The sequence below is a fragment of the Mustela nivalis genome (genome assembly GCF_964662115.1).
Source record: "Mustela nivalis genome assembly, chromosome: 11".
In the NCBI taxonomy this organism is placed as follows: domain Eukaryota; kingdom Metazoa; phylum Chordata; class Mammalia; order Carnivora; family Mustelidae; genus Mustela; species Mustela nivalis.
In genome coordinates, this window is record NC_139030.1 from 12,174,589 (window position 1) to 12,200,272 (window position 25,684).

At 37.6% G+C, this 25,684-nt stretch overlaps 1 protein-coding gene across 8 annotated transcripts in view; it reads right to left on the reverse strand.

Annotated features, from left to right (window-relative positions):
* The window catches only part of EPB41L5 (erythrocyte membrane protein band 4.1 like 5), a 146,524-nt gene that overhangs the window by 91,343 nt on the left and 29,497 nt on the right, over positions 1-25,684 (reverse strand). For all 8 annotated transcript variants that reach the window (XM_082689834.1, XM_082689836.1, XM_082689835.1 and 5 more), the window contains exons 4-10: positions 12,943-12,985; positions 11,651-11,729; positions 9,925-9,969; positions 9,697-9,749; positions 5,150-5,270; positions 4,930-5,017; positions 4,080-4,168 (exon numbers count right to left, since the gene is read on the reverse strand). In XM_082689834.1, coding sequence (XP_082545960.1) covers positions 4,080-4,168; positions 4,930-5,017; positions 5,150-5,270; positions 9,697-9,749; positions 9,925-9,969; positions 11,651-11,729; positions 12,943-12,985 — 518 coding nt within the window. The remainder of the gene's footprint in view (positions 1-4,079; positions 4,169-4,929; positions 5,018-5,149; positions 5,271-9,696; positions 9,750-9,924; positions 9,970-11,650; positions 11,730-12,942; positions 12,986-25,684) is intronic.

Genomic DNA, 25,684 nt, shown 5'->3' on the forward strand with positions numbered 1-25,684 from the left:
AACCATAAGATACCTAGGAATAAACCTAACCAAAGAGACACAGAATCTATACTCAGAAAACTATAAAGTACTCATGAAAGAAATTGAGGAAGACACAAAGAAATGGAAAAATATTCCATGCTCCTGGATTGGAAGAATAAATATTGTGAAAATGTCTATGTTACCTAAAGCAATCTACACATTTAATGCAATTCCTATCAAAGTACCATCCATCTTTTTCAAAGAAATGGAACAAATAATTCTAAAATTTATATGGAACCAGAAAAGACCTCGAATAGCTAAAGGGATATTGAAAAAGAAAGCCAACGTTGGTGGCATCACAATCCCGGACTTCAAGCTCTATTACAAAGCTGTCATCATCAAGACAGCATGGTACTGGCACAAAAACAGACCCATAGATCAATGGAACAGAATAGAGAGCCCAGAAATAGACCCTCAAATCTATGGTCAACTCATCTTCGACAAAGCAGGAAAGAATGTCCAATGGAAAAAAGACAGCCTCTTCAATAAATGGTGCTGGGAAAATTGGACAGCCACATGCAGAAAAATGAAATTGGACCATTTCCTTACACCACACACAAAAATAGACTCAAAATGGATGAAGGACCTCAATGTGCGAAAGGAATCCATCAAAATCCTTGAGGAGAACACAGGCAGCAACCTCTTCGACCTCAGCCGCAGCAACATCTTCCTAGGAACAACGCAAAAGGCAAGGGAAGCAAGGGCAAAAATGAACTATTGGGATTTCATCAAGATCAAAAGCTTTTGCACAGCAAAGGAAACAGTTAACAAAATCAAAAGACAACTGACAGAATGGGAGAAGATATTTGCAAACGACATATCAGATAAAGGACTAGTGTCCAGAATCTATAAAGAACTTAGCAAACTCAACACCCAAAGAACAAATAATCCAATCAAGAAATGGGCAGAGGACATGAACAGACATTTCTGCAAAGAAGACATCCAGATGGCCAACAGACACATGAAAAAGTGCTCCATATCACTCGGCATCAGGGAAATACAAATCAAAACCACAATGAGATATCACCTCACACCAGTCAGAATGTCTAAAATTAACAAGTCAGGAAATGACAGATGCTGGCGAGGATGCGGAGAAAGGGGAACCCTCCTACACTGTTGGTGGGAATGCAAGCTGGTGCAACCTCTCTGGAAAACAGCATGGAGGTTCCTCAAAATGTTGAAAATAGAACTACCCTATGACCCAGCAATTGCACTATTGGGTATTTACCCTAAAGATACAAACGTAGTGATCCAAAGGGGCACGTGTACTCGAATGTTTATAGCAGCAATGTCCACAATAGCCAAACTATGGAAAGAACCTAGATGTCCATCAACAGATGAATGGATCAAGAAGATGTGGTATATATACACAATGGAATACTATGCAGCCATCAAAAGAAATGAAATCTTGCCATTTGCGACAACATGGATGGAACTAGAGCGTATCATGCTTAGCGAAATAAGTCAAGCGGAGAAAGACAACTATCATATGATCTCCCTGATATGAGGAAGTGGTGATGCAACATGGGGGCTTAAGTGGGTACGAGAAGAATAAATGAAAGAAGATGGGATTGGGAGGGAGACAAACCATAAGTGACTCTTAATCTCACAAAACAAACTGAGGGTTGCTGGGGGGAGGGGGTTTGGGAGAAGGGGGTCGTATTATGGACATTGGGGAGGGTATGTGTTTTGGTGAGTGCTGTGAAGTGTGTAAACATGGTGATTCACAGACCTGTACCCCTGGGGATAAAAATATATGTTTATAAAAAATAAAAAATTATATTAAAAAAAAAAAAAAGACATAAAAGAAAACAAATTCTTGATTAGGGCCTTCAACTCTATTTTCTCTATCAATTTTGGTTTGAGAAGTAAAACTATAATCTTAACAAAAAAAAATTTTTTTTAAAGCCTCACTCTATGGCCCCTTTTCCAACTCTGTCTCCCACCTGTACTGAAATCCTCAACAACCTACACATATGAACTCTGTACTTCTATGACTTGTGAATGTCAAAACAAAACTTTCATTCTAACTTTCAAATATAACCTATACAAAAAATATAATTACAAGGCATAACTTGTTTACAAAAGTTGTACCAAAACAATAAGTATAACAGGTGGGGGGGGGGAGCTAGCACTTATTTAAGTGTAACAAATACTTATATAATGCCTATGAAGTATCAGATACTCTTATAAGTGTTTTACATGTATTAATTCAAATGATTCTCACAACAACCTTAAGAGGTGGTACAAAAGATGCTTTCTTTATCTCACTGCCTACAGCATTCTCTGGTCATGAAGTGTGTTCTGTCTGCCCACAGTGGCAAGCTGGAACTGTCAGAGAATTAAATAAACACCCCAGAGCTCCTTGACCTATCAAGAGACAATTATGAAGATGACCCACTGAAGTCTCTCAGAAAGCCCCTAGCAGAAACACCTGTATTCAAAAATAAATATTATCTCCAAATTTTTGAAAAAAAGCAATTTTCAACCTAAAATTCCCAGTCCAATTATCAAGAAAGCATAAGAGAATGAACAATTTTAGAGTATCCAAGGATTCAAACAATTTACCTCCTATACCCCCACTTTGCTTAGGCAGGTACTTGAGGAAGGAAATAGATCAGAATTACAGGAATAAGACATAAAGGATCCTAGCTGAGAAAACAGATTAAAGCTGCAGAGTAACCTGAAGAGCAGACAGTTCCAACTGGAACAGAAGAATCATTCAATGCAACTCTGAAGATGAAAGAACGTAAGGCTAAGACAAAGGCGGGTAATGCAAAGGGTTGTGTGGGGTGTGTGAGACTGACAGGTCGGGGGGAGCCAGGAACTCTGGGAAAAACAAAAACCTATAAAGGAAAAAAAATAAATGTAATTCCAGTTGTGAGCTCAAGGAATTTCAGACTGATCAAAAGAAAGACAGGATCATGAGACAGCAATATTGTGCAACGAACTTTACTGATGTGTCTGGAGAGGGTTGCATGAGAAGGGAAGTCTTCAATGGGAGACCTTCCAGAGGTGGCTGCACAAAGTTACCACCAAAGAAGGGGAAGTGGGCAAGGCAACTTGTAGGAGAGGGGAATCGGAGAGGGGGCTTAGGTTTCTACTCAATGGCAATCAGCAGCAAGCGGGGAGTGTATGGGTCAGAGAGCTCTGAAGGACAGAGTGGTCTGGGGACTTTGAGAGCTACAGGATTTGTCTTATCTAAGACTAGCAGGGGTCAGGTACATTTGCCTGGGGGGACATGCAAAGCAGGCTCTAAGTCATTAAAAGTATACCTATTGCGCTATATACAAAGTAACTGCGAGATAGGAATTTGAGTTTTAGGCTGGTGGGCTCTGAGCTGACAATCCTGGCATGCTGTGAAGAAGTAAACACCACAGGGGCCCATCTTCAGCTCCTAGTACATAGCACTGGTATACTAGAAAGCTCTACACCAATTCTGACACAGGGTTAACAATATGAACAGTATCTCCTGATTTCAATTCTTAGAACAATCCAGCCAAGATGTGAAGAACTTAACCATGGCTACAAAATCCAAGTAAAATCAATTCTTGATATAAAATGCAAAAATAATATAAAAATATAAATGATAGAAGTTGGGACCTAAAAAGAGAAGCACAGCTTGAAGGGAGGGGTAAATATTTTCCTTTTATACAACACCAAGTAGGGAGTAATGAGACTGCCTGTGGAATAAGATGTACTAAAAACCGTGATGGAACTACATGACAGCAGAGTGTCCATGTGAACACTTAATACATAATGGAAAAATGGATGGAAGAGTTTAAAATTTACTTCTGCAGGGGCAGGGGGACTAAACATGGGTAAGGAATATTATAGGAGAAAGTTGCTTTTTATTCACAATCTTTTCAGAATCATTTGATTTTCAAATTCATTTTTAATAATTTTTTTAAATAAACATATAATGTATTATTAGCCTCAGGAGTACGGGTCTGTGAATCGCCATGTCAAATTCAATTCTATGTACTAACTTCAGAGATGTTTTTTACTAATTAAAAAAAAACAACAACAACAATATCTATAATATTAACTTTGCTTACCAAAAAAATAAGCCAATTTTGGTCTCTCCTTCAAAAACAAGGACTCCTGTTGGAGTTAGTCCCAAGCTATAGTCATTCCCATCTCTAGCCTATTTTAAAGAGAACGAAATGTGTTAGCTTTATTTGCATAAAACAGATTTTCCATGTTCACAGTTCATTTTCACACTGAATTATGTTAACTATATATAGGCTAATATTAATATGCAAAGTGTTTTAAACAATCAGCATACCCAAAACAACGTTCTCAGGGAAACTGATACATGCATTTACTTGACTGTAAGTAACATCAATCTTAAAGTATGTCATCACTGAAAATACACTGTGGTATACTTCCACTACAAAGAAAGCTCTTTGCACATTCTGTCCATATTCTATTTAACACTTAAATTACAAATTTTTAAAAAAAGACTGACTTTCAGGAAAAACTTAGTTATTTAAACCAGAAAAAACTTAAATCACCATACGTCTTCTCAAAGTCCTCTCTCAAGCTATAATTTTCAACTTTGCTTCCTGAATTATTTCAATTTTTAAACAGTCTATTCAGCTTAAGTGATACAAGATGATATGAATATGAAGTGAAAGAATTAAAAATGATTTAAAAATCTAAAAATACAGTAATAACACCTTAAAAACACACATGTATCTTTTTGGGAGATTTCTGGTTGTTTCTCTTCTTTCTTATAATGACCCTTCATGTGAGATTCTCATATTTAACCTCAATCTTTATAATACATCCCAAGTACCCAGTGCTATACCATCTCCGTGCATTCCCTCATACTAAAAAATGCCATAGTTATCTTGAATCTTGAAGGAAAAAACTTTTTAAAAAGCATCATAACACAGTTCTTACCTTGACCACATGCATATCAACCCCATACATTTCTAACCACTTGGCTTTATTCAGGTAATTGGTTTCAGCTTGTGCTGGTGTTTGACCTCTGAAATTTAGAAAACAATAATGTTTAAAATAATAATAAATATAAATTTTATACCAAGAACAGAAACAGAAGAAAACAAATATAAAATCAGTGTGGCCATGTTAAAGAAAAGTGTGATTAAATGTCAAATACCTGTATTCCTTCCATTTCTCAAAAATAGCCAGCTCCATCTCTTCAGTCTGAATGGGCACAAACCGGAACTCAGATACAAGTTCAGGACTATGTTCAGCAAGATCATAGTCACCAAGTTCAGCTATAAACATAAATTCCACAGTTTTATTTTGTTAAAAAGTTTATTTCCTGCTGAATCTTCCTTCAAAACTCATTTTGTTAATAAAAACTGCTAAAATTAGATTCTTTTCATAAACTACAAGTAAGTCATTAACACCTGGACCATTCCCAAAAATAAATCTAGCTCAGACTAACAACCTGTCAATGTCTATAAACACAATCACATACTTGTGGTTGGTGGTATATTTTCAAATAAATGGGTTTCTGTTCATTTATTTCATATCTTATAATGCTTAGCTTTTGAAAACTTTCGAGACTTCCTTAGAGAAATACATTTTGGCCTTATAATAAATAAACAAAAATACCAGCAACATTTATAAAAAACAATTAGCACTAGGCATCTACTAAGAATCTAATATGCAGAGGAATACCTAAGGTGGTTCAGCTGGTTAAGTATCAGACTCTTGATTTTTTTTGAAAGGTTTTATTTATTTATTTGACAGAAAGAGAGATCACAAGTAGGCAGAGAGGCAGGCAGAGACAGAGAGGGAGAAGCAGGCTCCCTGCTGAGCAGAGAGCCTGATGTGGGGCTTAATCCCAGGACCCTGAGATCATGACCTGAGCCGAAGGCAGAGACTTAACCCACTGAGCCACCCAGGTGCCCCCAGACTCTTGATTTTGACTCAGGTCATAATCTCAGAGTTGTGAGACTAAGCCCCATGTCAGGCTCTGCACTGGGCATAAGCCTGCTTAAGACTCTCTCTCCCTCTCTCCCTTCCCACCCCCAGCTTGTACACATGCTCTCTCTTTAAAACAAAACAAAACAAAACAAAACAAAAAGAATCTAATGTGCAGAGAACATGACATCACACACCACTAAAAGATAGTCTCGGGTGCCTGGGGGGCTCAACTGGTTAAGCGTCCAACTCTTTTTTTTTTTTTTTTTTTTTTAAGATTTTAATTTATTTATTTAACAGACAGAGAGAGCAGCAAACAGTGAGAAAGGGGGGGGGGGAAGCAGGCTCCCTGCTGAGCAGATAGCCTGATGCGGGGCTCAATTCCAAGACCCTGAGATATAACCTGAGCCAAAGGCAGAGACTTAACTCACTGAGCCACCCAGACGCCCCTAGCATCCACTCTTGATTTCAGCTCAGATAATGATCTCAGGGTCATGGGATCCAGTCCTGGGTCAGTCTTCTTGGTGAACACATAGTCTGCTTTATCCCTCTCCCTCTGCTCCTCCCCCCATTTGCATGCTCTCTTTTCTCTCTCTCACATAAATAAATAAATCTTTAAAAAAAAAAAAAAAAGGATACAGTCTCTATCCTGGAATTATAAATTGTTAATCCTAAAGAAGTAACTGAGAGAGGGGCATTTGGGTGGCTTAGTAGGTTAAATATCTGCCTTCCATTCAGGTCATGACCCCAGGGTCCTGGGATCTAGCCCAGCAGGAGTCTGCTTCTCCTTCTGCCCCTCCCACCCTGCCGATGCTCGCTCTCTCACAAATAAATGAGATCTTTAAAAAATGTATTTTAGGGGCGCCTGAGTGGCTCAGTGGGTTAAGCCGCTGCCTTCGGTTCAGGTCATGATCTCAGGGTCCTGGGATCGAGTCCCGCATCGGACTCTCTGCTCAGCAGGGAGCCTGCTTCCCTTCCTCTCTCTCTGGCTGCCTCTCTGTCTACTTGTGATTTCTCTCTGTCAAATTAATAAATAAAATCTTTAAAAAAAATGTATTTTAAATTAAAAAAAAAAACCTTCAAGGAAAATTAGTAAAAAAATATTTGGGGAAGGGAGGCAGTAGGAAAAAACCTGGAGAATGCACAAACATTTATGTACACCCATCTGTGGTTATCTCTGAACTGTGGGTTTGGGAAACAGGGTAGGTGATTCTAATTTTCTATGCTTTAGACATTTTTCTTTAAAAGAATATTTTACTCATATTTAAAAGTTAAACTATTTCCACGTTTATTAAAAAAATCCAGCTGTGGGGCGCCTAGGTGGCTCAGTGGGCTAAAGCCTTTGCCTTTGGCTCGGGTCATGATCCCAGGGTCCTGGCATTGAGCCCCACGTCGGGCTCTCTGCTCAGCCGGGAGCCTGCTTCCCTTCCTCTCTCTCTGGCTGCCTCTCTGCCTACCTGTGACCTCTGTCTGTCAAATAAATTTTAAAAATTTAAAAAAAAATCCAGCTGTGTAGGAAGAAATACATAGATCTTGAGCTAAAAATAAAACTGATAATACCTCATCTATTGAACACTGACTCTACACATTAGACATATTAGAAATATATTGTCATCTATTGTCTGCACAACCTTACAAAATATTTATCATGCCAACTTTATTACTGAAGAAACTGCTCTTTTGTCTGGACCATAATTTTTTTTTCAAGATTTTATTTATTTATTTGACAGAGAGAGATCACAAGTAGGCAGAGAGGCAGGCAGAGAGGGGGAAGCAGGCTCCCTGACGAGGGACTCAATCCCAGGACCCTGAGATCATGACGTGAGCCGAAAGCAGAGGCTTAACCCACTGAGCCACCCAGGCACCCTGGACCATAATGTTTTTTTAAAAAACACAAAACAAAATCTGCTACCTAATGTTCAGGATACATACTAAAATGGCAAGGAAAAACTGAAAGTATGAGAAAAAGTTATTAACAAAAATTTTTCTGATAAAATATAAAATCATAAATGAGAAACAAGGGGCGCCTGGGTGGCTCAGTGGGTTAAGCCGCTGCCTTCGGCTCAGGTCATGATCTCAGGGTCCTGGGATCGAGTCCCGCATCGGGCTCTCTGCTCAGCAGGGAGCCTGCTTCCTTCTCTCTCTCTCTCTGCCTGCCTCTCAGTGTACTTGTAATTTCTCTCTGTCAAATAAATAAATAAAATCTTTAAAAAAAAAAAAATGAGAAACAAAGAAGTCATTTTATGGAGATGGGAGTAACACTTCAGCAAATTTACTCTTAAGGGCCTTAAGACAGGATTTGGCAAACTATTAGACACAGGACAAAGAGATATAGAAGATATGATGAAGTATGAAGGAATCATGTAAATAATGGTGCCCTGGATGAAAGAGAAAGCAGGAAAGAGCTTTTGCTCAGGAAAAAAATGTGATAAGTAGAGTTAAGAGATAACAAAATAGAACTACAATGCATTAATCAAACAAAAAGTACTCAGTAAGCACTACTTTGAATAGTGTTTTGTTAAATACACAAAAATGTAGAAAATCACATTTTCAAGAAGCACATACCTTGGCTATCAAGTCAGTTACACAATTGAGACCCAGAAAAAATATATGAGGCCGAAAGTGGCAAAACACATACACTGATAAAGAGAGCTTTTCAGTAGATGAAAGTTTTAGAATTATCAACCTCATACAGGAATTAATAAAATGTAAAAATATGTGCTTTCAAGAAAAAAATGCATGCAATTATACATTTCTGATTATTACAGTGCTAGAGATATAGCATTTCCACGCTAATATCTGACTTTTTGCACATGAGAAAGCAAATTTTAACTTGTAGACAGACTAGGATAGTAGATGGAGGCAGGTAGATAATTTACACTAGTGGCAAGTTTTTGAAGTACAGAAATTTCTTCTGGTCACCAATCCCTCTATCAACAAGAAAATATGCTTTCTTAAACAGTGGAAGCACAAAATAAGTAAAAATATTAGGTTTACCATAAAAAACATAAAAATTTAGTCTTATTATTATCCACATAATTGCAAATAAATACTACTGATCCTAGAGGGATTAGGTATATATATAATCACTAAAAAAGTATAAATGCCTTAATAATCACTAAATTTTATTTGTATTCTAGTATATACAAATATTCCAATAGAATATTTATTTCTGTTTTGTGAATGAGGACCGAAGTTATAGTTTTCTTAAAATGCCCATTTTTCACACACATACACACACACACACACACACACACACAAAACCTAAGCTTAACAGTGTATGGTCAGTTTAACAAGGTACAAAACTGAGTTTTTCATTAATCTCATTTACTGGAAAATACTTTTTTTAATTATTAAAATTAACATCAGGAACTTTAACATATGCTCTAAGCATTTCTTCCATAGATTCATTTTTAAGAATAAACCTAAAGAAAGCAAAACATGCAACTATTGCAAAAATTTACTCCTATATCCCTGCATTCTTTTCAAGGAAAAAAAATAGCATTACACTTATTAAATGATCAAGTCGACTGCAGTTTTTGTTTGAAAATAACATACAGATGGAAAGGGAGCAAATAAAATGAAAGGAAGAAACAGAAGGTAATATTCTAAAACAAGTGAAAGTAATAGTTAGTTTATTGATACAAGTTTACATAACAACAGCAGTGTTACTTTTCTTGCACATCGTTTTGACTCTTTTAAAATTCTTAACTAAAAATATACCCAAAAAATTATGCTTTATTCTTAACAGTCAATGTAAGAATTGCTTACCTTGCAGATTATAAGCTGCCAGCTGAACTGCTGTATCAAAGGGACACTCTAATCTGAGACCAAAACACGAATTTGTTAGATGAGTCAACTTCATAAGCTTAATTTTAAGGTAAGTGGAAATAATACACATTTTATGTTGACCATTTCTTTTTCATAATTAACTATGAGTTTATTTTTCAAAATCATTTTCAATTACCTAAAATGTGGTTTACCTTAAATAATACTCACTTTCCACTGAGAATATCTTGTTTTAACTGAAGAACAAATAAATACCTAAGGAAAATAAAAAGCACATATATAACTAACCAGAAAAACCTACTTTGAAAAATAATTCAACTCTCCTAATGTAAGAAGAAACATTCTTAATTATAGAATTTTGTCTGCAATAGACGCTATAAAAGAAAAAAAAGAAAAACAAAACAACAACAAAAAAACGGGGACAATGAGCATCAGGATGGTAGCATGTTCATAATAGCAAGGAACAGAAAAGGCCACAGACTACAGCACAGCCACCTTAAAGATAAAGGTTTTAAGCAAATTTTTGAGAACGAGCTCTGTGATCTCATTTAACTTTACTCTCACAATACATGTCCCCTCATATGTGAAAGGAAATGTGCATGTATGTAACTATGGAGATTAACTATAATCTCACTGGCAGAGTATTCAAGAGGAAACCCTTCTAAAGGGACTCAGCAACTAACTCAGTTTTTACTTAATAAACAATATGTGTGTATTAATCATGAATTTACCACATAGAGTCAGTGAAAAAATATGGAAGACAAAATAAAAGTAATTGTATATAACCTACTTAAAGTTTCTTTAAAACTATTCAAACCAGGGCACCTGGGTGGCTCAGTGGGTTAAAGCCACTGCCTTCGGCTCAGGTCATGATCTCAGGGTCCTGGGATTGAGTCCCACATTGGGCTCTCTGCTTCTCCCTCTCTCTCTCTCTCTCTCTCTCTGCCTGCCTCTCCATCTACTTGTGATCTCTCTCTGTTAAATAAATAAAATCTTTAAAAAAAAATAAAAATAAAAATAAAACTATTCAAACCAAATCAGGTTCTAATATTTTCCATCAGTCAATGGCATTTCAATTGGTAAAGTCAGAAGCCAACTTGAATAAACTCTCAGAGGCCAAAGATAGATCATTCTGAACATCAATAAACACAACATTAATAAATATAATACGACAATATAGTCAACCATACAGTCATGTTTAAAACCCATGAGTTGATAATGATACTTAAAAAAAAAAAAGAACTTACTAGTTACCTTTACAGGATGCTAGAGAACCAAGTCTTTATTTGAAAAATTGATAAAGGGAAAAAAAATTGTACACTTAAAAACACTGTCCTGGAGCACCTGGGTGGCTCACATGGTTAAGCATCTGCCTTTGGGTCAGGTCATGATTTCCAGGTCTTGGGATCGAGCCCCCTGTCGAGCTCCCAGCTCAGCAGGGAGTCTGCTTCTCCATCTCCCTCTGCCTTTCCCCTTGCTTGTACTCTCTGTCTCTCCCCGTCCCCACCGTCTCTATCTCCGTATCTCTCTCAAGTGGATAAATAAAAATTAAAAAAAAAAAAAACTGTCCTAAAATGAAATTCTATTTCTTTTTAAAGATTTTATTTATTTATTTGACAGACAGAGACCATTAGTAGGCAGAGAGGCAAGCAGAGAAGCAGGCGGAGAGAGAGGAGGAAGCAGGCTCCCTGACGAAATGAGAGCCCGATGGGGGACTCCATCCCAGGACCCTAAGATCATGACCTGAGCGAAAGGCAGAGACCCGAGTCACCCAGGCGCCCCTAAAATGAAATTCTATTGTCTGAGGTCTTAACCAAAGGCAAGAGATTCATTTCATTAGTGGTCTACAAGCTGGAAAGAATTATAAAGACCATCTTCTAGCACCTTTAGCTAGCTGACCAAAACTTCACCCTGTATAGCTCTAGAATGATCTTACCGTGTTAGCTCTTCACGAAGATTATTTGGTTCTGAGGAATAAAATTTAACTCGAAGATGCAGACAATAGGGCGAACCAACTGTGATTAAAAAACAAAAAAACAAACAAAAAAATACTTTAACTTTTTATGTAACTATTCAACAAGTAAGAATTTTCAGTCAGTAAATTTGTTAAAAAAAAAAAAAGTCTATTGAAGTAGAGACAAAAGATAACAGGTTATTATGGCAATACTTCGCAAACCAAAATATTGTACAGCTTAATTAAAGCCTGACTTACACAAAAAAGATCAATCAGCAGATTTTTAAAATGTACCAACCATCATACAGTACTATCATAATTAGCTGTCCTCCCAAGAATAGAGAGTTCTAGATTAATTCTAACAGTTCTAGGCCAAATGCATCAAATAAAAGTTTTTTTGTTTTTTTTTTAAGATTTTATTTACTTGACAGAGAGAGGTCACAAGTAGGCAGAGGAAGGCAGAGAGAGGAGGAAGCAGGCTCCCCAATGAGCAGAGAGCCTGATGCAGGGCTCGATGCCAGGACCCTGGGATCATGACCTGAGCCGAAGGCAGAGGCTTAACCCACTGAGCCACCCAGGCACCACCAAATAAAAGGGGTTTTTTTGTTTTTGTTTTTTTCCAAATAAAAGTTTTGACTGTGCAATCTAACAGCCCTAAAAAAACCTGAGAAGCTATATTTCTTTTGAGTACTGAGTAATGCCTAGGTTATTAACTGCTGATGGCAAGCTCCCCCCTCAATTTCTAATTCATTTCACCTATCTCACTAACTTCTAAATTCTCAGTGGTTCCATTATTTTGTAAAGACAAAAGTTGAGATGCTCTGAAACCTCTTATGACAAAGGACAAACGGGATTACAAATCGGACATTGGTATCCCCTGACTATTGCTAGGATAATAACATTTTATGTGAATTGTTTCGCTTCATTACTCTTAATTTTTAAAAGATACATCTTTAAAGTCTCAAAATATTTTATACAGCAGGGCAGATGCCAAACAGGAAAATTCCTTAAAGTTAAGCATCTCATGAGAAGTTAATCTCCTTTGCAAGTTGCAAATCCTCCAAGAAATAAACTATAAAGCACTTGACTCTAGATTACTATTAACCCTATATTAACTTACTGGGTGGATCAAAGTTTCAAATTGAAATTATCTTTAGAAAGTAGAGATGCTAAGAAATTCATCTGAAATATGATCTCTTTATTAGGAATCAGAGCTTCTAATATGTAATTAAATATAATTAAACTCACTTTTTCACAATTTTTTGAACACTTACTTTTTACTTGCTTTTTGATGCTCTTGGTACCATCTAGCCAATGCTGAAAACAAAAGCAAAAATCAGATGTGAAGCAGATGACAGAACTCAACATTTTCATTAATAAAATATTCATCATGCTTCAGTGATCATTAAAAATATCTCACAAAGAGAAAAACAAAAGTGAGAATGAAAATGGGGGAGGATTACCTGCCCCCAATATCTACAGCAAACTTATGACACATAAGCAAAAAGTGACTTAAAACCAGATATAGGACTTTTTTTTTTTTTTTAAGATTTTATTTGAGAGAGTAAGCAAGCAAGAGCATGGGGGTAAAGGGGAGGAACAGAGGGCGAGAGACAAGCAGACTCCACACTGAACACAGAGCTCTATGTGGGGCTCAATCCCAGGACCCTGAGATTATGACCTAAACTGAAATCAAGAGCCAGCCAGTCAACCGAGTCACCCAGGTGCCCCTCAGATAAAGGACTTCTTAAAACATTTCCTCTGCTCCCTCACAGTAACAAGGATGACATTTTTAATTCTGCCCTTAGTTTTCATATCCCCCTCCCCAAAAATGACTCTTTAAAAATGCTAAAATTAAAAGGAAAGTATCCTCATATTCCATTGTCTGGTTCATTCTTGTGATAAAAATGTAAGATTTACTAAGAGATCATAACCAAAAATGAGGGGAAATAAAAGTGTCACTTAAATTTTACAAAACAGATACTACTCAGAAGTAGTACTCTTTGAAAGAGCCTACACTGTAAGATTAGATCTATCTCATAGCTAAGGTCTCACCTATTAAATAAAGCAATCTTTGCTCCTTTGCTTTACAAATAAAAAATGTTAACATTGTGTCTAGCAGGCTTCTGGTTTCAATACTAATAGCCTTTTGATTTCTGTAACCTTCCCACTATGAAATGTCTGTAACACAAACAGACATTAAGAGGCAATTCCAGAGGCTTCCACAGATAAACCATTCCTAGCTCACTTCTATTAATCCCTTTACAACACCAAAAATCCTAACAGTGGCAGGGTGCACTCACCCAACTAAGATATACATGATTGTGTTCTCTCCAGCATGCTTACAATTCCAAGCACCCTAAAAACGAAAGGAGTGTTCTTGTGCTAACTAGTTCACAGAGCTAAAGAATCCAGTTTCAGAAATCCAGATAGGCAAAGACTGGGTAAACAAGGCTACATTGTTAATAGCCTTGTAACTATTTGCAGAGCCTCTTCTCTCCATTCTCCCCCAAGATCTGAAAGTCAAATTCACAGAACTACCAGTGTACAAGCAACGTACCTCTTCATATTGAAATAAGATGCTCAGTTAACATTTCAAAAGGCAATTAAATACTATGCAATATTTTCTCTGGATTCCAAGGGTATAGGCTATTTGGCCATTTCTCATCCTTTTTTTTTTTTTTTTTAAAGATTTTATTTTTAAGTAATCTCTACACCCAACACTGGGCTCAAACTCATAACCCTGAGATCAAGAGCTGTGAGCTTGGGGTGCCTGGGTGGCTCAGTCAAGTGTCTGCCTTCAGCTCAGGTCACGATCTCAAGGTCCTAGAATCAAGCCCCACATCAGGGCTCCCCACTCAATGGATAGTCTGCTTCTCCTTCTCCCTCTGCCTCCTTCCCCCTGCTCAGGCTCTGCCTCTCTCTCTCTCAAATAAATAAAATCTTTTAAAAAAGAAGAAGAAGGGGAGGAGGAGGAAGAGGAGGAGGAGGAAGAAGAGGAGGAGGAGGAGTTACATGCTCTACTGACTGAGCCAGCCAGGAGCTCCCCCCGGCCCTCAGCCACTTCTCCATCTTTTAATAAATTCAGTTGGACACCCACTTTTAAGCCTATTTCAATCTAGCACCTGTTCAGTTTTGGACATCTCTCCAATAGACTCCTAGGCTAGCCAGCAGAAACACAATTCAGTCTATTAGCAGAAAAGAGGTCAACCTAATACAGCAAAAAGTCCATCCAACATAGCCAATGCCAGCAACTCAATATCCAAAACTCCCAAACTTAATTATATTAATACCTACCAAAGCCTGATGCCAATCACATATTGGATAGAAGATAAAATTAGTTTTTATACCCCAGATAGTCTTCTACCCACAAAATGAAACCCAGAAGTTGCTCTATCTTCAGGTTTTATCTACTCTACTGCAATGAATTAACAGATGTCTGCTGGTTGCCTGGGCAATCTCACATGCCTATGGTTAGGGTTACTCCTACACCATAATGAATGCAAATTAACACAACTGTTCCAGGAGGCAATTTAAAGATGCCCTAAAAATAACTGTCTTTGCCCAGAAATGGACCCTCAAGTCTATGGTCAATTAATCTTCAACAAAACAGGAAATAATGTCCAGTGGAAAAAAGTCTCTTCAGCAAATGGTGTTGGGAAAATTGAACCACCACATGCAGAAGAATGGAACTGGACCATCTCCTTACACCACACACAAAAATAAGACTCAAAATGGATGACAGACCTAAATGTAAGGCAGGAATGCATCAAAACCCTTGAGGAGAACACAGGCAGCAACCTCTCTGACCTCAGCCACAGCAACCCCCCCCCCCACACACACACACAGACATCCCCAAAGGCAAGGGAAGCAAGGGCAAAAATGGATCTCATCAAGATAAAAAGCTTCAGCACAGCAAAAGAAACAGTCAACAAAACCAAAAAACAACAACTAACAGAATGGGAGAATATACTTAAAAAAGATAAAGGGCTAGTACCCAAATCTACAAAGAATTTATCAAATTCATCAAACCCAAAGAACAAATAATCCAATCAAGAAATGGGCAGAAGACAAGAACAGACATTTCTTCAAAGACATCCAAATGGCCAACAGACACATGAAAAAGTGCTCCAAATCACTTGGCATCAGGGAAGTACAAATCAAAACCTCAATGAGATACCACCTCATACCAGTCAGAATGGCTAAAATTCACAAGTCAGGAAATGACAGCTGTTGGTGAGAATGCAGAGAAAGGGGAACCTTTCTACGCTGCTAGTGGGAATGCAAGCTGGTGCAGCAACTCTGGAAACCAGTATGATGTTCCTCAAAAAGTTGAAAACAGAGCTACCCTATGACCCAGCAATTGCACTACTGGGTATTTACCCCAAAGATACAAACCATAGTGATCTGAAGGGGCACATCCACCCCAAAGTTTATAGCAACAATGTCCACAATAGCCAAACTATGGAAAGAGCCTAGCTGTCCACTGACGGAAGAATGGATAAAGAAGAGGCAAGATACACACATACACAACATACTTACACACACAATATTTACACACACAACACACACACACAAGTCCGTGGGGGGGGAGTAGTATATTATGCAGCTATCAAAAAATGGACTCTTGCCATTTGCAACGAAGTGGATGGAACTAGATGCTATTATGCTAAGTGAAATAAGTCAATCAGAGAAAGGCAATTATCATATGATCTCACTGATACATGGAATTTGTGAGACAAGGCGGAGGATCATAGGGAAAGAGAGGGGAAAAAAATGAAACAGGACGAAACTAGAGAGGGAGACAAACCATAATCTCAGGAAACAGACTGAGGGATGGTAGAGTAGAGGTGGGCGGGAGGGATAGGGTGGCTCAGTTTTGGACACTGGGGAGGTTATGTGCTATGGTGAGCACTGTAAATTGTGTAAGACTGATAAATCATAGACCTGTACCCCTGAAACAAAAAATAAAATACCTGTCTTTGACTCAACAATTCAATACCTAGAAATAATTATGGATGTGTACAAATTTACTTAAAAGGAATTATGTGAGAGAAAGTTAAGATGATATATATATATATATTCAACAAGAATGAACTGGTTAAATAAAGTATTTCAACATGATAGAACACCATGCATCAATTAAAAACAAGGAAAACAAATATTTAAGGATCTGGAAAACTATTTCTAAAATATTGTTAAATTTTAAAAAGCAAGTTACAAAATATTATTGTTTTGTCAAAATGTACAAGTGTATATATAAAAACATGCTTTTTTTCTTTTGGATTGAGATTATCTGTAACAAAACAATAACATGTTATCTCTAGGGAGTGGATACTGCTGGTGAGATTTTTCTTCTTTGTGCTTTCCTCTATTTTCAACTTACTCTACCAGGAGCACATATTATTTAAAATACTCAGACCCTTTATTTTAGTATTTTATAAAAATAATTTACTTATATATAGGTTTAATATGGGAGTAGCATTAAAAAGTATACGGTCAACAGTCCCTCTAGTCCCTGCAATAGGCCACCCCCCAAATACCCAATTTCTATCACCACATGTACCCTCCAACAAGATGTTACTGGTTTCTGACTCCTTTCAGAGTTTCTTCAAACAGGGAAGTAGGAAAAAAAAAAAAAACGTTTATACATGTTGGTAAAACCTAGGGAACATTAACAATGGACTGAACATCAACAGGCTAACTATAAATTTTGACAGAATAAACTTTGAGGAATGTAAGGATGGAAACAATGTAAGATCACATGCTATTTCAAGAACAATCTATAGTCTTTCTTAGATGGTTATAACTTAAATTTGTTCCTGTTTAAGAACATTTAAGAGCTAGTCTCAAAAATACACAAAAATACACCTTTGGGGCGCCTGGATGGCTCAGGGGGTTAAAGCCTCTGCCTTCAGCTCCCGTCCTGATCCCAGGGTGCTGGGATCAAGCCCTGCTTCCTCCATTCTCTCTCTGCCTACTTATGATCTCTGTCAAATAAATAAGTAAAAATCTTTTTAAAAATTTTTAATTAAAAAAAAATACACCTTTCTTTTTTTTAAGATTTTATTTATTTATTTGACAGAGAGAAATCACAAGTACACTGAGAGGCAGGCAGAGAGAGAGAGAGAAGGAAGCAGGCTCCCTGCTGAGCAGAGAGCCCGATGCGGGACTCGATCCTAGGACCCCGAGATCATGACCTGAGCCGAAGGCAGCGGCTTAACCCACTGAGCCACCCAGGCGCCCAAAAAAATACACCTTTAATCTTTAATTTATACCCTACTATTCTAAGCACATTAAACATAAAATCATGCCAGTGAGATAAAGGATCAGAGTTTTCTTCCAAGCAGGCATTTTATTCTCTTCTTTACCTGCATATAAGAGCTTTAACATCTGCACTCCCTTAAGATGACCCAAACTCAGATAACGCATCAAGCACATTTTAAAGTGAAACTTAGGAGCTGGGGAGTTCTGGTGATGTTCTTCTGGAAGGTCTGAGTTCATGTTTGCATATTCTCAAGTCTGTTTTCTTTCATCTCCTCCACATTCCAAGCCCAGGGACTGGAAAATTCAGAACTCAGAGACAGGCACTGATAGGATTTTCGTCAGTCAGGGTCTTTAGGAGTTGAATTTATATTACATTAGAAAATAAAGGTGAGAGCATGCAGATATAGATTCTTGCATGCCTAGGTAAAACTAATACAGTCCTCTTTCCCCATTATACCTTAAAAAGGAAACAAACTCCCTAATTTCCTAATTTTAAAGTCTGGTTGATAAACTTAGCCATCAAAGGAAGTAGGAAGCCATCTTATTGAGCTGGGCATGAAAGAAGAATTATTACCTGCATGTATCTGAAATTATAAATAGTATGTAATCACAAACAAGAGACATAACTAAATCAAAGAATCACCTAGGGAGCATTCAAAACACTGACATGCAGACACCCCCTCATCCTGGTCCCTAAGCCTGTCTGTAAGCAGCTCTTCAAGAAATGATTCCTGATTTCTAACCACCTACACAGCTCTACTAAAGAAATGCCCTATTACTTTTGCTCAAAGAGCAAAGACTTTAAAACAGAGAAATGTTAACCACCTTTCAAACCAACTACATCTGCAAAAAATATTTCTGCTTTGAAAAGTAAAGGTTTATGCTCTGAATTAAGATCGTTTTAAAGAAAATTTTAAACAATTAACAAAATGTTAAAAAAAAAACTATGCAATAAAAATGGAGAACCAATATCTAACTGAAAACACTTCAATTTAGTCTAAATTCCTTATAAATTCTTCCTGGGTGATTACTTTCTTGGTGTTAACAGTCTGTGTTAGAAGACATTTCAAAAGAAGAGTTAGATAAGCCATTAAAATATATTTCCCACTGTGCCTTTCTTCATATTATTAATATGCCCTCTTAAAATTCTTAAAAGTCAAATTCATAATGGAAATGTAGATGAGGCAGGTTTTATACTCACTCTCCAGAGAGACCATGTAATCTATTTTGGAAATATACCTTTTACAGTTTCTCCTTATTTAACAAATATATGTGTGCCTGTGTGTTACAATATGGACATATATTTAACATACACTATTTATTTCTACATATTTTTCACTCCCCACTATTTTATTGAATCCTACTGTTTGTGTTGGGTTCTTAGTTAATGTATAATCCAATCACCTGCCAACAATGGTAATTTTACCTCCTCCTTTCCAGCCTTTAAAATAAAACAACTTTAACTGCATTGCTGGCACTTCTGTTATGAAATTAAATAACACTGGTAATAATAGGCAAGTTATCATCTTGTCTTTAATAAAAATGCTTCTATCACTCCTCTATTAATCTAGGGTGGTTGTTGTTATTGTTGTCACGGTTAATAATGAGGTATCTGCATAGAAAGAGAGTAAAGTGACTGAGTATTCACCAGGTCTGTTCTCTACACATGCCACCTACACAGGTTGTGCCACATGTCCACTCAGCACCTAAAATGGGAAAAAGTCCGCCTCTAAAGTTGAATAGTGCTACACAGACTAAAAGGTCAATTCCATACTGGCCAAAGTCCATGATGTTTTAGTCCAGGATTTCTGGGGCTAGAAAGAAGAGTCTTAAAGGTCCATCAAAATACCACTTGATAAGAATTCTAAAGTGTTGTCTGCACAACCTCAGGTAAGTGAAGGTCAGCAAGACAAACACATCTCACACATTTTGCCTACAGTACCTGAAATAGCTGAACTCTAAAACTGAAAGGAGAATAGCCTCTTTAACTCAATGAGCTTGGATCTACTATCAAGTGAAAGGACTGCTGCAGCCTCCAGGTATGCACCTGTGTTCCACTAGACAATTAAGTATTTTCTAGCCTTCAGCTTTGGATTTAACCTCTCCACTTCCATTTCCATATAGTGTTGTCTTTAAATACCATAAACTTCAACTAATCAAGTTACTTTATTTTCTTTGTGATAAAGATTTCAGTTTCAATCATTTTTTAATGTAGTTTCAATTAAGTATATGCCAAAGCAATAACAAGCATCAATGAAGGGTTAAACTGCTCAGAACTGGCAGACAGCACATCAACTCAGATTCCATTGCCAGAGGCAAGACACATAGCCGAGCCTGATAGCAACTGAGCAAGAAAGTACAATCCTCTTAAAACAAAGGCAGGAAACAAGTGGCATGAAAAACCATATATGACAAATTATCTCAATTGATACTGAATCATCCTCCCATTTTTTTTTCAAATATTTTATTTATTTATTTTACAGAGATCACAAGTAGGGGGGGGGCGGCTCACACACACCAGAAAGCAGGCTCCCTGCTGAGCTGAGAGCCCGTGCAGGACTTGATCCCTGGACCCTGAGATCATGACCTGAGCTGAGGGCAGAGGCTTTAACCCACTGAGCCACCCAGGCGCCTCTCTTTTTCTTTTTTTTAATTAAAGATTTTATTTATTTATTTGACAGAAAGAGACACAGAGAGAGAGGGAACACGAGCAGGGGAGTGGGAGAGGGAGAAGCAGGCTTCCCGCTGAGCAAGCAGCCCAATGTGGGACTCAAACCCAGGACTCCAGGATCATGACCTGAGTCAAAGGCAGATGCTTAATGACTGAGCCACCCAGCTGCCCCTCATCCTTGCATTTCTGAGAATAAACTCAACCTGATCAAAATGTGTTACTTATACTTTTAATAAGCTGCTGAATACTGTGTGCTGGCAATTTACTTGGGATTTTTACACAGAGAACAAGGGAAGTTTAAACAATATATACAGAACCAATACAAGCTATCAAATCAACTTTTTAAAAAGGCAAAAAAATAAAAACCTGTTAATTTTCCTTCTTTCCCAAGAAAAGGGGAAATGCTATCTTTTGCTTCCCCTTCCTAAAACATGACAAAAGTGTCTACACTCTAGATAACTCTAAGAAGTTAATGGACCGGAGCACCTGAGTGGCTCAGCTGCTTAAGCACCAACTTTTTTTTTTTTTTTTAAGATTTTATTCATTTATTTGACAGAGAGAGAAAGAGAGCAAGAGCACACAAGCGTGCATGCACACACAAGCAGGGGACCCGCAGGCAGAGGGAGAAGCAGGCTCCCTGCCTAGCAAGGAACCTGATGCAGGACTCAATCCCAAGACCCTGAGATCATGACCTGAGCCTAAGGCAGATGCTTAAGTGACTGAGCCACCCAGGCATTCCCAATGGCAACTCTTAATTTCGGCTCTTGTCATGATCTCAGGGTCCTAAGATTGAGCCCTGAGTTGGGCTCTGCACTCAGCACAGAATCTGCTTAAGGAAGATTCTTTCCCCTCCTTTCCGTCCCTTACTCCCTCTCAAAATAAATGAAGAACAAAACAGAACAAAACAACCTTGATGGACCAGTTAAAATTCTAAGTTCTAAATATGAAACTTGAAAAACTTCACCAAACAGAGGGCACTAACATAGGCCAGAGAGTTAAATCTTGGCCCTGACACTTAATTTGTTTGGCCCAGACTCTATTTTTCTTTTTTTTTTTTTTAAGATTTTATTTTTTATTTGACATAGAGAGGGAGAGAGACAGACAGACAGAGAGAGAACACAAGCAGGGGGAGCAGCAGAGGAAGAGGGAGAAGTAGGCGCCCTGAGAGGATGCCCAATGTGGGGCTCGATCCCAGGACGCTGAAATCATGACCTAAGCTGAAGGTAGACACTTAATCACTGAGCCACCCAGGCACCCCTATTTTTCTTATTCTTTAAAGAAACTTATTATGAAATATTCACTGGAAGTTACAATGATAATAGTGAGAGGTCCTGTGTCCCATCCCCACCTTCCCCCAATGGTTACATCTAACATTACCATAGTACAAATTAAAACCAGGAAACTGACCTTAGTACTATGTTATACGCCATTTTACTACAAGTCTGGACTTCTGTAACTAGTACCACTATCACTGTAAAGAAATAGTCTATTAACGGGGCGCCTGGGTGGCTCAGTGGGTTAAAGCCACTGCCTTCGGCTCGGGTCATGATCCCAGGGTCCTGGGATCGAGCCCCGCATCGGGCTGTCTGCTCTGCAGGGAGCCTGCTTCCTCTCCTCCTCTCTCTCTGCCTGCTCTCTGCCTACTTGTGATCTCTGTCTGTCAAATAAATAAATAAAATCTTAAAAAAAAAAAAAAAATTCCTCAAAAAAGCTTAAAAAAAAAAAAAAAAAAGAAATAGTCTATTAACAACAACAAAAAATGCTCACGACTCCTTGATAGTTCACGTGATATAGTAATACACACTCGCCTCCCCCCACCTCCAACTTCCTTAAACCCTAGCAACATTAATATGATCTTCACAATTTTGTCTTTTCAAGAACGCTATGTAAGTGGAATTATACAGTATATGACCTTTTGAGATTGGCTTTTTTCACTCACCATAATGCCCCTGAAATCCATCCAAGTTGTTCTGAGTATCCATAGAATCAATAGGTATTTTTCTATTGTTGAACAGTGCTCACAGTTAATTTAATCAAACAACTACATGACTTTCTCCCCACCCCCAAGTTTTTTTTTCTGTTACAAATATAGCTGCTACAAATAATCATGCACAGGTTTTGTAAGGAAATAAGTCTTCACTTCTCTGGGATAAATGTCATGCATACAAATGCTGAATTATATGGTTAATGTATATTTACTATTTTAGAAAACTGACAGATTATTTTCCATAATGGCTGTTAACATTTTTATATTCTGATACCAATATGAGAGGCCCAGTTTCTCTACATCCTCAGTTAGCAGTTGGAATTGTCACTATTTTTATTTTAGCTATTCTAAAACATGTGTTGTGCTGATGCCTCATCAAGGTCTTAATTTGCATTTCCCTGATACCTACTGATGCCTAACCTCTTTTCATGTATTTGTCTACCATCTATATATTCTCTTCAGTTAAATGACTCTTGTCTTCCGTTTTATAACTGTTGAGTTTAGTTCTTTACATATTGAGCTCCTTGTCAGTCTTCTCCCAGTGTATAACCTGGCTTTTTACCCGCTTAACAGAGTCTTTCTCAGAGCAGAAGGTCTGAATCTTGGAGCACCTGGGTGGCACAGTCAGTTGGATGGCCAACTCTTAGTTTCAGCACAGGTCATGACCTCGGGGTCCTAGGATTGAGCCCCAAGTCAGGCTCTGAGCTCAACAGGGAATCTGCTTCCCCCTCTCTCTCTGCCTGCCTCTCTGCCTGCTTGTGATCTGTCAAGTAAATAATAAATAAATAAATAAAGTTTGATAAGAAAGTCTTGTCAATGTAACTGTACACAAAAGAAAAAAAAAAGAAAGAAAAAAGAGACTAAGAAAAAAAAGAAAAACTTAATTACACTACCTTAATCAAAGGATCAAAGTATCAGGACACTTGGTGTGGCTGGTTGGTTAAGTGTCCAACTCTTGATTTTGGCTCAGGTCATTATCTCAAGGTTTTGAAATCAGGCCCCATGTTAGGCTCCACACTGAGCCTGGAGCCTGCTTAAGATATTCTCTCTCAAAGTTAATTATTATATGGTTTCACTTACTTGTGAAACATAAGGAATAACATGGAGGGCATTAGGAGAAGGAAAGGAAAAGTGAAGAAATCAGAGGGGGGAAATGAAGCATGACAGACTGTGGACTCTGAGAAACAAACAGGGTTTTTTTTACAGGGGTGGGCGTGGGGGGATTAAGCCTGGTAGTGGTATTAAGGAGGACATGCATTGCATGAAGCACTGGGTGTTATATGTAAACAATGACTCTTGGAACACTACATCAAAAACTAATAATGTATTATATGGTGACTAACATAACACAATAAAAATTTTTTTTAAAAAAGAAAGATATTCTCTCTCATTCTCTCTCTCTCTCTCTGTCTCCCTACCACCAAGGCCCCTCTCCATCCTGTTAAAAAAAAAAAAAAAAAGAAGATTCAAAGTTAAAAGTTAAGATCACCAGTAATGGGACAAAATAAAATTAAACGTCACTTGATAGAATAAGGAAACACAGCATCACTTCACCTATTTTCCTGCCAAAGTATCTAAGATTAACATACTTCATGAGGAAACACCAGCCAAACCCAAACTGAGGTACAGCCCATAAAATAACTGACCTGTATCTTCAGAAGTGTGAAAGTCAAGGTAAGACTGAGGGACCACAGTATTCCAAGATGAAGGCAACTGAAGAAATCTAACAACTGAATGTAAAACATGATTCTGAACTAGACCCTTTGGCTAGAAAGGACACTGTACAGACAACTGGAGAATATGAATGGAGTCTGAGGATTAGATGGTGGTAATGTCACAATGTCAACTTCCTGGTTTTGATGGCTGCACTAAGCTATACAGAATATACTTGTGGGAAAAATACACTAAAGAATTCAGGGGCGACGAGACACCTGCAACTATTTCTCAAATGGTTCTACAAAAATATTTATTTACACTGTTCTTACAACTTTTCTGTAAATATGACATTATTTCAACTACACATTAAATGTGTATGTGAACATAAAATGAGCTGGTATAAGCAAAAGTAAACAAGAGCAAACTCAGATTTTACAGATTCACAGGAAGAAAAGTAAATGCATAATTCCAGTTGTACATATTTCGGAATTATCTGAAATGACCAATAAACTAAACTTTAACACACTGATTTTATATATACAGGCATACATATAATATATTTAAGATTGAAATGTAACACGTAATTCCTTGATCATTTTTCAAGGTTTTTATTTTAATTACAGTATAGTTAACATACAATGTTATATTAGTTTCAGGTGATATATGGTGATTCAACAATTCTGTACATTACTTAGTGCTTAAGTGTACTCATTAATTCCTATCACCTATTTGCCCACTCACCTCCCCTCCGGTAACCATCAGTTCTGTTCCCTATTAATTTTTTGTTAAAGATTTTATTTATTTGAGAGAGAGAAAGTGAGAAAGAAGGAGACAGATCACAAGCAGGGGCAGGGGGACAAGGGTAGAAGGAGAAGCAGGCTCCCCACTGAGCAGAGAGCCCTATGCAGGACTCGATCCCAGGAACCTGGGATCCTGACCTGAGCCAAAGGCAGATGCTTAACTGAATGAGCCACACAGGTGCCCTGTTCTCTATAATTAAGAGTCTGTAGGCTTATCTCTTTCTTCCCCTTTGTTCATTTGTTTTGCTTCTTAAATTCCACATATGAGTGAAATAATCAAATGTATTTTTCTTTCTCTGACTTATTTTGCTTTGTGTTAGACCTTCTAGCTCCATCCATGTTGTTGCAAATGGCATAGTATCGTTCTTTTTTATGGGTGAATAATATTCCATTGGAGATATATACCACCTCTTCTTTATCCATTCATCTATCACTGGACATCTGGGCTGCTTTCATAATTTCACTATTGTCAAATTAATGATGCTGCAATAAACACAGAGGTGTATATATCCTCTGAGTGTTTTTGTATTCTTTGGGTAAATATCCAATAGTGCAATTCCTGGATCATAGGGTAGTTCTATTTTTATTTTTTTGAGGAACCTCTATACTGTTTTCCACAATAACTGCATCAGTTC